The sequence below is a fragment of the Symphodus melops genome (genome assembly GCF_947650265.1).
Source record: "Symphodus melops genome assembly, chromosome: 15".
NCBI lineage: Eukaryota > Metazoa > Chordata > Actinopteri > Labriformes > Labridae > Symphodus > Symphodus melops.
In genome coordinates, this window is record NC_136705.1 from 18,408,100 (window position 1) to 18,423,308 (window position 15,209).

Genomic DNA, 15,209 nt, shown 5'->3' on the forward strand with positions numbered 1-15,209 from the left:
CACAATCACCCTGTAAATAATGCACGGCAGAGCTCTATCTTTTTTTGGGGCCAGCAAAGAAGTGAAATCGTGTTAACTGTGCTGCCCTCGCTTTGCTCTGTGAGAAGGAAAACACAGCAAACCATTCAAATATCTCTCAGGAATAGCTTAGCTCTGTAGTAGAACTGCTGGAGCCTGATCTTCTCTTCACTTGACTTTTCTCTTTACTTTCCAGTGTTTTGACTGAGCCATGGGCAACAGTATGGCTGCTGTAAACTCAGCGGTGGAGGGCAGCCTCACTTTGATTCATAAACAGGTTTAGTGTTCCCTCTTCGAAAAGCTGTGATCCAGTTCTCACATCCAACAACACAGCCTGATCCTAGTTCTGCAAGTGTTTACGAGATGCATGCAAAGACATGCTCATGTTGTGCTTGAAACATGCGTGTGCATATACATATACACGGAGACACACACATATAGTAGTGCTATTTTTACCATCCATGCACACATACCCAGGCACAAACACACAGAGGGCGTCTGCTGTACATTTCTGAAGTACAGGAATAGAAGCAAAAGTTTGGGTGACTCATTCGGAAAAAAACAAGACACGCAGGACACTCAATCCATCACTGCAAGGCATCCGACAAAAGAGACAACAACAAAACCATACAAGGGGAAATCAAACACAAGTGACTTCAAAAAACCCTGTTCTGTATGAGAGAGGAAGTGGAATCAGTGGAATCAGCTCCATCTTTACTCCCCGAGAAGCTTGCATGAATCCATTAGGCTCATTCTAATTCATGTCTGCCATTTCAAATAACAGACATGGGTTTGATATCAGTGGCTGTGCGATGCCTTATCCTATCAAACGCAGTTCCTGGGTGACAGCACGAACACTGCAACAAAGCTTGTCCTTATCGGAGGACAAACTCACTACAGGTTGGCGGGCCATGCGGCGATGCCTGCTCGAATAAGCTGAAGCTTTTCCTCTCGTCAGTGCAAGATACAGAGCCTATTTCTGCAGACTTTGAGATTGTCCCCAGGGGTGGACTGAATTTACACACAAAGATAAAATGTGAATGCACAATAATACTCACAGAGCAAAAACACAGACCCATAACCACACAAAAGCACTCACAGAAACACATGAATAGTAACACAACCCTGAATGTCTAATCCTTTCTTCGGGATTCATCTGTTAATCTCTTGAAAGGTTGCAAAGGGAATTCAATATCCTGAAAAACCCGACATCATTGCTGTCACAAAGCTAATGAGTCATTCAGGTCTGGAATAGCAGAGTGTACGCGGCAGATACGCCTATCCATCTAAGTCTCTCTTGTTTTTTTTTTCTGGTGATGGTAAGGACAAATGGGTTGGGAGGGCAAAATGTGTTTAACAAGGGAAATGCATCCAGCTTTCTTTTCAAATTACATGACACCAAAAGTCATGTTATAAAAGGAGTTGAGGTGCAATAGTGTACAAGATGTCTCAATCCCCTTTTGGAATGTGAATGCTTTTACTCCTGTATAACTCTGCTAATGACTCACTGTCATTGCTGCAGCTCCTGGGGGACACAGAGGATAGATAGTGGAAGAACACACCATTGAGAGGTAGTGATGGACTGACTATCCTAGGGGCTCTCACCGTGATCCGGACCGTGACGGTAGCTTGCCCCGGGGGCATGACGCCTCCCTGGTCAACAGCCTCCACCTGGAAAGTGTAAGAGGCCCCCATACCCATGGCTGCCAGGTCCTCAAAGTCCAGGGTCTGCAGCACAGCTAACTCCCCCGTGATGGGGTTCAGAGAGAACAGCTGTCTGGCAGATTCACTTTTGATCCGATATGTGACGTTGGAGAAAAGGTCTAAGTCCACAGCCTGTGAGATGGAAGAGGAGAAGGAGAAGTGATCCAATAACAGTAAGACAAAGACAACAGAGGACACACAGGGAGAAAAAGTGAGGGAGTGAAGAACCACATATTTTCAATATTTAAACGTACACAAGATATAATCAATTCATATTAATTGTTCTATTTCAATTCTGCATTTCTATGCAGCAGGCTTCCTTTACATAAATCATTAATAGATTCTGATTAAATTAAGCCTCTGAGGAAAGCTTTAGCTGGGCCCATTGCATAAAATTTGATCTCTCAGAGTTGATACGATTTGCAATGGCTACTGATTTGATGCCATAGCTGGTCTCAAACCACTTCACCACAGGGAGCTAGTACTTTCAATATGAATTGTCTGGTTTGGATTTGTGAGTTATCCATTGCTCTGTACATTTCTACACTCTTAGTAGAAGTAGAAAACTAAAATGTTGGATACCTTAAGGTAGAGGCATACAATTTCAAGCTACTCGCTTTCGCCACTACCTTTTCTAGGGGGGTATCTCACAATCTCTCTATTGCTCTTTTGCTATCTTGCAAGCCACCCATGTCCATTTAGTCTTGAGGTGACATTGTCTAGGAGATAAATTTAGTCACATTGCCACCGTCACTCACACTACACACCCTCAACCCTCACTCACTGCTTCTGAGCTCCCCTCTTCCTTTATCCGTCTCTGAGAAATGTCACTCACAATATGCCAGCAATTACTCGCTCTCTGATCCGTGTTTGCTCTGCATGCCAAAGGTTTCCCCCTATTCTTCACTTCAGTGCAATCACTTCCACCAAGAGAGATTGAAAAGTATTCTCTGAACTTGTGCCGCATTATATTAATGTTTGTCAGGACAGATGAAGCAATTCTTCATAGAGAGCCTGCGCCTGTATTCCACAAACATTTTGAGAATACTCTCCGAGAGCCCCTAACTTAGCTTGAAAAACTCTAGCAGGGAGTCCTAGCTTCGGAGTGATTCATGAACACTCTCAGAGCAAATCTGAGCAAGGAAGAGACAGACATAGTCTGTAATCTTAGTAATGAGATGTGGTTGATCCCCTAAGTAGGTAAGACACATTGTTTGAAAAGCTTTGATTGGTCTATTTAAAAAGGGCCAAACTACACAAAGCATACACATTAAGATTATAATTCATGTGCAACAACTTCCTAAACACAATAAGCAGTAATTTAGAGGGTATAAAGGGTACAATCTCAGTTAATGGCCTATTAGCTATAGGCTATGGTCATACAGACTAAGGTACTAATAAACCCTTAATATAGACTACTAAGCAGCGAGGATGCTAATAATGAGCATGCTAATAATGAGGATAATTGTGACCTTAATTTTTTTTTACAGGGCATTGTATAGGTAATAGAACTTGATTGGATTATCTTAGCATTTAGTCAATGTGTCATTACGTAATCTCTGTTTAAAAATGTGGAAGCCAAACTTTGAAAGTATAGCTTAAAAAATGTTTTAAAACTAAACGTTAATTTCAATGATTTTTTTAAGGCTTATTTTTGGGCTTTTTCTCTTATTTAGATAGGACATTAGATAGAGTAGGAAATCAGGGAACCATGTGTAGGAAAGGAGTCCCAGGTTGGACTTGAACAAGGGCCCCAAACTTGGAGAACTACGTCGCAAGCACATGTGGCGTGACCTAACCGTTAGGCCATCAGTGCCCTTTGGGAGCACATCTCTTATGCGATTTGCCTCAAACATGTAGTCACTGTCATTCAGTGTTTAGAGAACATTTATCCTGTCTCTCCATCTTACTGCCATTCTTCTGCTCTGTTTGTGCAACTCTTAAGCCTCTTAAAAGTCCTCTTCACTACTCTGCAACTGTTATTTGCGAGGAACACATCTTAACTTTAAGGAGAAATTCATACAAAATGGTTCTAAGAATTTTTGTCGAATGTTGAGACTGGCAGCGACTCTTTTTTCTAGGTAGCTTTGTGAATACGGCCCCTCCATTTTGACCTGGATAATGTTGCTTTGTGTGTTTTTCTGTTTGAGTATAAAAATGGCAAAAGAGCTGTCACGACAGAGGACAAAAAAACAAAAACGTTCTCCCTGCAATGTATATGAGGCAGTATATGTTTCTTTCTGAGTAAATGTTTCCCCCTGGAAGCACTTGACATTTTAAGCACAAAATTGCCTGCACTTGAAGTTGAATGCTCTAAAAAGAGTTTTACTGCAACACTAACACATTATATAAAAGCAGACAGGAGACAATATAGATATAGAGAAAAAAAAAACCCACATAAGCACTAAACTTACGCTCAGCTTCAGGACCAGTGTTCCCACAGGGCTGTTCTCGGGTACATTCACCACATATGTTTGCTGGGAGAAGAGCGGACTGTTGTCATCGATGTCCATGACCTGGATGGATACTGTCAAAGTGGTTCGTCTGGGATCCACAGCTCCATCTGAAGCCTCGACTACTAGATCATACTGGCTCCTAAGCTCCCGGTCGAGTGGCACTCTTGTGTAGATACTGCCATTAGCACTGATTGTAAACAGGTCAGGATGATTGACAATCCGGTATTGCACCTGTCCATTAGCTCCAGCATCTGGATCTGTGGCCTGGGGAGAAAACACAAGGACATCATTATCTGTTTACAAAACATATCCTTTTTTTTTCGAGGAATAAAGAATGTTTTCAATTCTGAATGAACATTTGGGCAGCTTGCCTGTGCTTATTAAAGTTCACATTAAACCAAATGGAGGGTTTATCCATTTATCTTTGTGCTCTTTCATGCCTTTATTTGAGAGCGAGAGCGAGAGAGAGAGAGAGAGAGAGAGAGAGAGAGAGAGAGAGAGAGAGAGAGAGCGAGAGAGAGAGAGAGCGAGAGAGAGAGAGAGAGAGAGAGAGAGAGAGAGAGAGAGAGAGAGAGACGGACGACATATCGGCAACTCACCCCTACTGTTCTCCCAGAGCTTCAACATTTCCATTTTTTAACAAACACATACAAAAATAAAATCACCAATTTATTTATTTTTTATTTTTTTCGACAAAGTAGTTTTGCTAAAATGTTAGTGATTGTTTATATTGTCTCTCTATTTCTCTATTTTCCACATTTTTGTATGTTGTGTCTAGACAGAGAGCAACAGAGACAAGAACATTTTAATACCCACAGACAAGTCCTATTTTTGGACTACAGTTGTTATGCTATGATGTCTGTTTTTCTGATGTCTTTTTAAAAAAATTCAAGTTAGTGAAAAATAGTGATATGGCTCCATATGTTGTTGCATCAACATATCTGCGCTTGTTCTAATAGCTGTGTCAACACAAATGGAACAGAGAGACAGGGTAAAAAAAAACCCAGCAAGCTTGGATAACCTTATGGAAAAGTAATTGGCTAAATTTGCCAAGGAAGAATGTGCAACTTTTTCATCAAGTAGACTCTGCCGTCGAGCACCAGCATGAAACCAAAACAAACTACTGTTTGGCAACACCTCCACTATTCGAAAGTATCAGCTCTCCTCCAACAACACACCTCCAACCCCTCTCAACTCCAGTTCACACAAAAGGAGTTTACCACAAGCAGCAGACAAAATTGTCCTTGGGGTAGAGCTGCTAATGTGGCCTACATTGTTGTGGAAGCGGACTAATGTTAGCGCACTTTAGTTAGCTTGTAGCTTCTTATTTAATGTCATATAGTCACTCTGAGAGACATTTACATAACATAAACATGATTTATGTTTCATGAATGTGTTAACTGCTTCTATCTTTAACAATGTACCGCTGACAAACATTTTTTATTTCTAAAACCTGTTTGTAAGAAGAAAAAGACAATACATGTTTATAATATTAGCAGTGAGAGACATATCAAAACCAATACACAGAACAAGAATAATGAATTTAAGAACCCAATGACAGATGTTTTTCCCTGTAGGCAAACAACATGTGTTGTTAGTTTGATGTGATCCATCTTGTGATCGAAAGCATGGCTTTATTTTAATGACTTACGTATTTACAGAGGCTTCAGGTAAAGCTAGATAAGCTACAGACCAAGATGAAACACTTGTCGAACGTTTAAAGTCTAATTTCCTAGTCTTTGATGCTGGTCTCTGTTTCAGACTCATTTGCAATCCTTTGTGATTTCAAAGGGCCAGAAGGCCTTGCACTATGCAAACACACTATAGTCTTTCAAAGGAAATCAATGAACGCACAATCACCGTTTCCTAATATACTTTACCTTCTTTAAATAGAAGAGACGCATTCAGAAAAATTAGGAAGAGCAGTTCTACTCTGTCATGTTGTGTTAAACCTATCGGCTAAATTAAGTTACTTGCTTTCAAATTTTAATTCCCCTGTGGATATGACAGATTTTTTTTATACCTGTGAATAGACATTTCTGTGCTTGTCTTCAGACACTAAAACTCTCCCGTGCAGTATTATGTCTTCTTATGTAATTACAGGAGAGAAACACAGAGAAAGGGAGAGGGAAGGAAAAAGACATGAGAGCGATATGAAGTCACATTTCATCTGTCTGCTTGGCAATCATTTCTCAACCCCAGTGCAAGTGAGGAAAATAAGCAGCACACAGAGAGAGGAAACAAAAGCCATGATGGGGAACAGTGGAAGAGGGAGGGGTGTACACATACACAAATGAATGCTAAAAGCGGCCCCCAATTTGTTCTACATAGAGTGTCTGACAAATATCCAAAGCTGAAGCTAAAAGTTGGGACCCCAGCATTAAGCCTTTGCAAAACAGTCTAAAGCACATCATGTCAATATGTGCATATGGATCACTACTTGTCTGCAAAGATTACATTGACAAACATTCTCCCCGGTCTTTCCCTTGTTACATGGGTAATCCAACATTTACAACCAAAAATGTCAGTATGAATGACAAACTGGGGTACTTCTCTATCCCTCCAGGACAAAGAACTATAGTAATAGTTTATCTGGTAGTATACATTATTGTGCTGTTCGGACATTTTTCTTGCTATCACTCGCTTATACATCACAGTCACAATCTATTTTAGCAAGACTTCTATTGGTGGCAACTGGTACATACTTTGGATTTCAAGCAGGTGGGCAGACTCTTTGCATTATTGTGACTGTGAGCAGAAAAACATCTTACAGGTGCAGTTGGTAGGAGTACAAAAAACAAGCTTGAGCAGATAGCTGCAGTCCCACACAGTTCTTTAACATATAGTACCTGAAAAATGTGTCTGTTTTGTATGCTGCAGGCCTGGGTCCAATGTTTTTTTTCTTCTTTTTTTACATAAAGAGCATATTCATCTTACTCCGGATGATTTGTGCTCAAACCATAAAATTACATACAAATTGCCCACTTATACTTGAAACTGGAATCTAGTTTCAAACACGCCATCATATTAAAACCAAGCTCAAATATGAAATAACAGTATCTGCAAACACCTTCAGTTAGAGGCAAGATAAACCCACCAAACCCACCGTGTTTGACAGCATCTGCCAATTAGCAACAATTTTGCATGATGCTTCCATGTGTCTGAGGCAAATGCTAATCGCCTTGTCCACTGGCTATCTGAACACTCAGAGTATGGCTCACTGCTGTGAGCAAACAGAGCGTGTATGTTGCAGGATTAGAACAAATAACTCTATTTGAACAACCTGTATGCTGTCAGTTGAGATAAACCAGGGAGTCATCTCCTGCCAATGTGAGCATGAGTAAAGTCAGATCAAGTGGGCACCAAGTCCAATAATTGTAAGCATAATCCCAGCTGTTAGCATTAAGCTACTTAATAGCATTATCCATTGGCACTGCAGTCATCTGTACCTCTGGCAATTGCCAGAAGCTTTAAGGTTGGCTGCTTATTAATCCCTCATTGCAGGTATGTTCAAGGAATAACAGAAAGAAAAGGCCGATTTTACTTCAGCACATAGTGTATTTATGTATTATGTGAACTGAGAAGACGCTAAAAGAAGAATTCAAGCCTATCCTTTCTTCGATCTTACATCTTGACTTCTTTTTTTCTTTTTAGCGTGACAGATGTGTGCCACTGTTTTGACAGAAACAACATTACAACATTATTTCACATCATCAGACACATTCAGACGTGCAGAAATACAGCAAGTATACAGAACACTTGAGTCTATTAGGGATGATGAAACATTGAGAAATTGTGACAATGCTCTGGCTGCAGAACTGTTGCTTTTCCAATTTCTCTTCTGCTATGGGTATGAGGGTTTTAAAAAAAAGTTGACAGTGTCATGTTTGTCCCTCAGTGGATGAACTCAGCTAAACTGAGCAGCGTGTATCTGTTTTCTTGTTTTTACATGATTATCAGTCGATATAGTATGAGCATAAACTTTTCTTTTTTGCATAACTGACATTGAAAAAAATATTGACATTTTTGCTCCTCTACACTTTCAGATATGATTCCTCTGCACTGCATGCACACATTGTACGATAGCACAAGGCAAAGTGAGGCTTAAGGACAAGTGAAAATATTACACAGACACATTTCATTGGCATCAAATAAAACGATTGGCACATTTACACCAAATGACACATTTTGCATTGCTGAGATAGAGTGATTGATTAAACGAAGAGCCCAGGGATATAGTAGACTGTGGTATTGCACCATCCAAAGAGTAGATTGAAAGTAGATGATGTTACAGCCCGTTTCTTTGCGAATTTCAAGGAATCACAAGTTCTGTACTACGACCTCATGATCAAACGCAAGCATCTGAAATAACTCATCTGACAAATTATGAAAAGTCTTCCCACCATAAAAGGGTTAAGCAATGGAGACAAAATAAATAAATCCCAGAATGTTTATTCTTTAACCATAAGCATGCAGCTCTTTAAGACACAAACATGACATTATATGTTGAGCCTTCAAGTTTTAGCAAAATCATTTCTTCAATTAACCTGTATCTTTTCTTCTGAGGCAGCTCATAGTTCTTAACAACTTCCCTCGCTAAACCTATGAAATCAAAACCATCGAATGACAATAACAGAGAAAACACATTTAAACTTAGTTAATGTCGTAAAGATAAAAGATTTTGGAAAAAAAGGATTGCACAGTTATAAAAAGTTTCAGTGTAAAAATAAATGTAACTTATAGCGGCAAAGAGACCTACTGTTATTGTAAGATTTGCAAAGGGTTAAACTTGAGAGAAATGTGACTATAGTGAAAATAGTTCATACTTCCTGCAGTGCTGTAGCAATACAAATGAGGGAGGGTTCCGACAGTTCTCAAAACTATGGAAAAGTTCCTGTAGACTGAAAAAGCCTAATATTTAGGACTATGCATAATGAGTCCTTTATCCCAGTTTTCTCTAAGAAGGTCATATTCTGTAAAGGTAATATAACTTGTATGAAATGAATGAATGGGTGTGGATGTAGTTTTAGTTGATAACATTACTTGAGGGGAAATAAACTGCTGAAATAGAGGAGCGTGGTAAAATTAGGTATCATCTGGGTATAATAGTGTGGAATCTATCAGGACTTTTGTCTAACCTGAAAAATAATGTCAGTCATCATACACTAAAGACTTGAAACAAAAAAACAAAAAAACATGTGGTCATGTCTTCTACATAATCTCATCTCATAGAGGAACCTATCATAATGTTTTTCCAATATGGGTTTGAGAGTATGTGATTTTTTATCAAACATTGTTTAATCTGGGGAAAAAGGTTGCATCCTTTTTTCATCAGCTAGCACAGTTAAGCCGTTGCCACTCTGTGTGCATGTGCATGGAGAGCAGGATTGTGTTGTGCAGAGTACCTTGATTTTCCCCTTCTTTTAGTCGGAGATTTGCAGCCTCAGCTCAGGTTGGCAAGATGCCAGCTGAAGCAGCCTTCGAAGGCAGGACACAATGAGAGATGGTGAGGAAGGCTAAGCCAGAATCTATGTAGCTGCTGGCTGCATTCGTAAGGAAATACATGAAAGTGGGACTGGAAGTATCTCATACAAACGCCAAGCTTCTCTCTCATGTCCTTTTGTCTTATTTCACAGGTCATAAACTCGCAACATTTTCTGGAATCTTATTTTATAACTGGCCTCAAAGTGAAATGGGATTCCTAATGTTAGGTGTATATCCTGAGAAGGGACAAATGGCAGTGATAGGAGATTGCATTTTAACCCAGGGAAAATTGTTTTTTTTTCTTCTTCTGCATATGCGGTAACAATGATATGATAAAGAAAATAAAAACAAATGAATTTGTTCTTGATGTTTATTTCCTGTAGTGATCTCATTTGTATTCAAATCTAATTACTGAAAAGTTTTGTGAGACTTTTCTTAAGATCTGAGATGAAGATATGAACATATTTTGTAGATATAAGATCCACATAGACAAAAGTGTATGTAGCTTCATTTTGTATGTTAAAGGCAGGATAGGTAATTTCATCCAGATACTCTTTCTAAGATTTTGGTTGAAATTGTCTTCAGGTCCTGACACAAATTAATAATTCATGGTTTTGACGGAGTGCGGACGGAATGCTACATTCAAAATCATGCTAGTTTTTAAATATTACCAACCCTCTCTTTGACAGCAATATATCAGACAACTCAGCTGTGCAACTCGTTACATATCTCCTTCACATGTTCTTTAGATTGGGTAACACATTATGAAGCTATTACCTCATTTACTTTCAATCTTATTCCCTCATGATCTGTCTTTGGACCCTTGTTATTCAATTTCAAATTGTGATATTGTAAAACTTAATCAAATATCAGTTCCTGAGACAAGCAGAAAACTTTAATCGTATTACCTTTGATGATACAAAGATTTTGTTTGACTTTGCAACTCCTCCCTGTGGAGCCCTGCTGCTTCAATACTTACAATCAGGTATGCCTCAGGGAAAGAAGAGGGAATAAACAACAGATCTGATCTTTGCCTCTTTTGTTTAGTTAGTAAGCATGTACAGTAGGTGCATACTCAGAGAGGATGCTTCCTGCCATTACTCTAAGATTAATCTACTGACAAACATCAGGGCTGTTTCATCTGCAACAGTAATTAAACAAATCTGGCTGCTTGGTGGTGCAGAACCAAGCCAGACATTGAGGACGCAGCTCTGGGATACAAATCTGTTCAACCCTTATCATTTTGGAAAGAGAAGTGTTTAGTTTTTTTGATCTAGAAGAACAATGAGGAATGAGTCGCTCAGAGCTTAGAACAACTGAGGAGGAAAGAAACGTGGATGTACAACACTAGAAATGTGTTCCACTGTGGATGTTTTAAAAGCGGGATAAGTGGCGCAACAGCAGCTGTGTCACTAAAATAACAACAAACCAACTTGTCTCAGGAAATATCACACTTACTGAGACTTGTCCCACAAACAGGTTTGCCTCTTCTTCTCGGGCTGTAAAATTTGTCAACATGGTGAGGTCGAAATCCGGGTCGTTGTCGTTGACATCAGTGACAACTATGTTCACAGTGGTCGTTGAAGTCTAAGGAAAAAAAAAAGGAACAAGCACAATAAAGACATGTTTTCATTAGGTGCTACTTTACACTGAGACTTATTCTTCATAAAAAGCAGACAAACAAAATGTTTCACATTTGTTTTGGGTCAATTTGGTAAAAAAAAAAAAAAGAAGCACATTAATAATTCATGTAAAGAGTTTGGAAAATGAGATTCTCTGAAGCTCAAGTGGTAATAAAAAAAGAAGATTCAGGATGAAACAGGTTCAACTTCTCTGAATGAGCTTTTGGAAAACAACAAAAGACAAAAAGAAGTTCCTTTGAGCATATGAAAACTTAGTTCAAAGCGTGTTCAAGATGAAGAAGATAACTATCGAGTTGTGAAGAAGATTCAGTGCGTTTTAATGAGATGAAAATCGAGCTTTCAATATGCATAAAAACATCCACTGAATTTTGGTTAGCCAGTTTTTTTTTAACTGGCTAACCAAATTTGACTGTAATGCATTACAAGCAGACATAATAATTTGGTTTAAATGCTAAACTGTTATTGCGGTTTCTAATAACTGGCATTTAAAGACATAATCTGTCACTTTCAGTTTTGGGAAAGGAACCTGGCATGCAGAGGTGTTTAAATATGACATATTCCACATGAACTATTACCTTTGCTTTAATGGGCAGCAGCAAAGCATGTGAAATGATCTTCAAAATTTATTCACTACAAAAAAGAATTTCCTGAAAAACAACTTTAAAGGGCACTCGTAAACATACTTGTAAATTCACAATTTCAACTTTAGAGCACTCCTAGTGGATGTTGAAAGACTTTTAATTACCATTTAATAACTTCAATAAATGTTGTGTTTATCATGTTTACCATGCTGCATGTAATGGTTCATGAAGTGACTACAATATGGGGCCTCACTTATGGATAAATAAACATGAAGTAATCAAAGCGTTTACTTCTACAAGGTCCCCAAATCAAAAAAGAAACAAGAACACACACACACACACACACACACACAGACACACACACACACACACACAAAGACACACACACACACACACACACACACACAGAGTATAGAATACAATATAATTGATGAGTCAATTTGGCAGCAGTTAAGTCCAAACATTCTGTTTAATAAAATAAGAACTGTTATAAAGCACATTTCTAAAAATAGTTCATTCTGGTAGCACATTCTGAACAAGATGTCTGATCAAATATGGTGTCACTGTTTTAATTCTGACAAATTCACAATTTTCTACAAATCATACACAAATGTCATATATTTGATTTTTTTTTTTACACAACTATTTAACTGTATAATTCAGTGAGCGTCATCAATTAACCATACTGTAGTTAGTTGAGACATGAGATCCCTTCTTGGTGACATAACCTGGCCTTCCCGCGATTCTAATGCCTCAAGGATTGGCCCACAGCCAAGTCAGAGGTAAAATGCTCTGCTCTTCTGACAAATGCCGCTCCGTTTGGCCTGTTTAGAATAAGTACGGCGAAAAGGAACACAAAGATGTAGATACATTTTTTCTATCCAACTGTTTTTAAGATCTTTTAAACATTTTCCTCTTCTTTCACAGTCATTCATATCAGTGACTTTTTCATTTGTAGGACCTATGTAGAGCATTGTACTTCCCCTCTACCTTCAAACAATGACACCACTGGCACACCTATAGCACTCCTATAAATCAACATAGAGAAAACAGCTGAACATGCAAACTCTATGATCTCTCAGTGCTCACTGCAACATAGTTTGCAAATGCTTTCCTCCGGGGGAAGGCGGGATTGGAGGGTTTAGGGAGGAGTTGGCCTGTGAAGGAAAAATTAAACCCCTTAAGACATGTGTTTGAAGTTTCGGTGGCAGATGAGACATTCAGCGGTTTGTCACGAAGGAAATGACCTAGTTAGCGTCACCTTCATCTCCCTGTCTGTCGGGGATTCCTTTATCATTGTTGCTCTCTTTATTCCAGCTTGTGAGATGTACACAATCGTGCCTTTCGTGGTCCAATTGACATGGCGGACGATGCCAAAACCTTTACACTCCATGAATCCATCGCTCTTTTCACAACCCTAAACTAGCATACAAGGAGACACAGCTTACTGTGGTGATAAGATCTACTTATTTTTCTTTTCACAGAAGACCTGGAGCACATTAGCATCTCCATCCTTGTGTGGGAGTACTTATCAAAGCTAAAAATCCTACCTCCGACGGCCACAAGTACGATTAATGAGCTGCTATTATTTATTTAGCACAAAATAGATGGAGCTCTCTGATGCCTTGTCTTCAGTCCTCGCCGTCTGAAGGATTCAGAGGTGTCTGCTGGTGCTTTGCCTTTCAAGTGACAACTCTGACCAAAGGCTGTGTTGCAAAGACTGATATGATCAGGCTGTTAAGAGTCATGTAGTCCCTCTGCAGAGGACAAGAAGAACAGCTTTATCCTGCATCCTTGCTTGACATTTTCAAGACCTCAGTCTGCTCTGTGGTTATGAATACAGCTTCAACTATTGAGAATACACGTTTGGAATTGGTCACACAGATTAGCTCAATTTGTTTCATGCACTGGTAGGCGTCCGAGGTGTAATTTAACAAATATTATGGGAAAAGTTTGTGTGTATCTGCAGATTTGACTCAAATAGACGTATAGCATCGGGGGGTAAGACGCTTTGCTTTGCTCCTAGTGTGAGGTTCCCATGGTTACCAAAGTTTTCTACTAATTACAAATCCAAATCACAGTGTCCCCGTCCTTTTCTCCATCACAGTCTTTTTTCTCTCCCCTCCTCCTGTGGTTATTTTGATCTTCTTCCTGTCTCCTCGCAGCGCGTCGCCTCGCTGAATGAGTTCTTCACCTTCGCTTCCACTCTCCCGCAGTACTCTAGCCCTTTTGCTCATTTGACTTACTTCCTGTTGTGACAGCATTTCTTTCTAGCAGTGACATTTGGCCGGTTATTCACCCTCTGGATAGGACATTAAGCTGACACACACAACATGCTGGTAAAGGGTGTCGTTTTGTACGACAGTCCATCAGTGTTAGGACAAAGAGCAGCAGCATGTGGTTACCTCACTCTGATATGTGACGCCCCTGATGTTGCTCTACCTTTACTTGTCGGCTCTCCGATCCTGTCACTGTCCGACTTTTCAGCTCCAGCTACTGAAATTAATACATTTATTTTGCACTGTGACAGTTCAAGAGCACTCACTTCTACTGTAACCTACTGGCATGTATGCTTCTCAACCCTTTGTCATCCCCATATGTTCTCTTGCTAATTAATTCATTTCTTTAAAAGTCACATATAATGCAAAATGCGCTTCACCATGAATTTCTAACACTAATATGTTCACCTAGTCTGTCTTCAACCCTCTCAATTATGAAAAAAAGTCCAACCTCTCTTTTGTCTTTGGCCTGCTCCATTATTCAGTAAATGTGTGCTTTCCAGTCACATACCCTTCAGAGAGGGGCGTGGTCAGACTCAACTCACTTACACTTAAAGCTACAGACACGAAAACAGCCTGTTCTGAGCAGGGCTGAAACAGAGGGGTTTATGGGCATGATAATACAGGAATCAGAGTGGATTTTGAGCAAGAAACTTCAAAGACATGTTTTGGGGACCTTTCAGATTCATTTCAACTTGCTGAAAAAGGAGGATAATAAGTGACCTTCAACTCAACACTTTATATTTAAAAAAAATATACAGGTGAAGCTTAAAGGCTGTTCAGGTCAATAATCCATGTAAATTGATAATGTATGAAAATTGTGTATGAAAAAAGGCCTTCTTCTAGTGTCTCTTATAGTGCATTCAAATAGTTGTATACCCTAAAAGCTCATTAATGCTTTAAATCTGATACATATGCTGATACAGACTCTTTGTTTGTATTTCCAGTCACCAGCAGAGAGTTCATTTTCAAAGGGTTACATGTCTCCACTTGCCCAACACCTGAAGCGTACCAAAAGACCAAAAAAATAAAAAAATGCAGCTG

At 39.3% G+C, this 15,209-nt stretch overlaps 1 protein-coding gene across 1 annotated transcript in view; it reads right to left on the reverse strand.

Annotated features, from left to right (window-relative positions):
* LOC306835872 (protocadherin-15-like) overlaps positions 1 to 15,209 on the reverse strand; it is a 210,301-nt gene that overhangs the window by 61,076 nt on the left and 134,016 nt on the right. The window contains exons 20-22 of the mRNA XM_079362649.1: positions 11,121 to 11,249; positions 4,137 to 4,442; positions 1,624 to 1,854 (exon numbers count right to left, since the gene is read on the reverse strand). Coding sequence (XP_079218775.1) covers positions 1,624 to 1,854; positions 4,137 to 4,442; positions 11,121 to 11,249 — 666 coding nt within the window. The remainder of the gene's footprint in view (positions 1 to 1,623; positions 1,855 to 4,136; positions 4,443 to 11,120; positions 11,250 to 15,209) is intronic.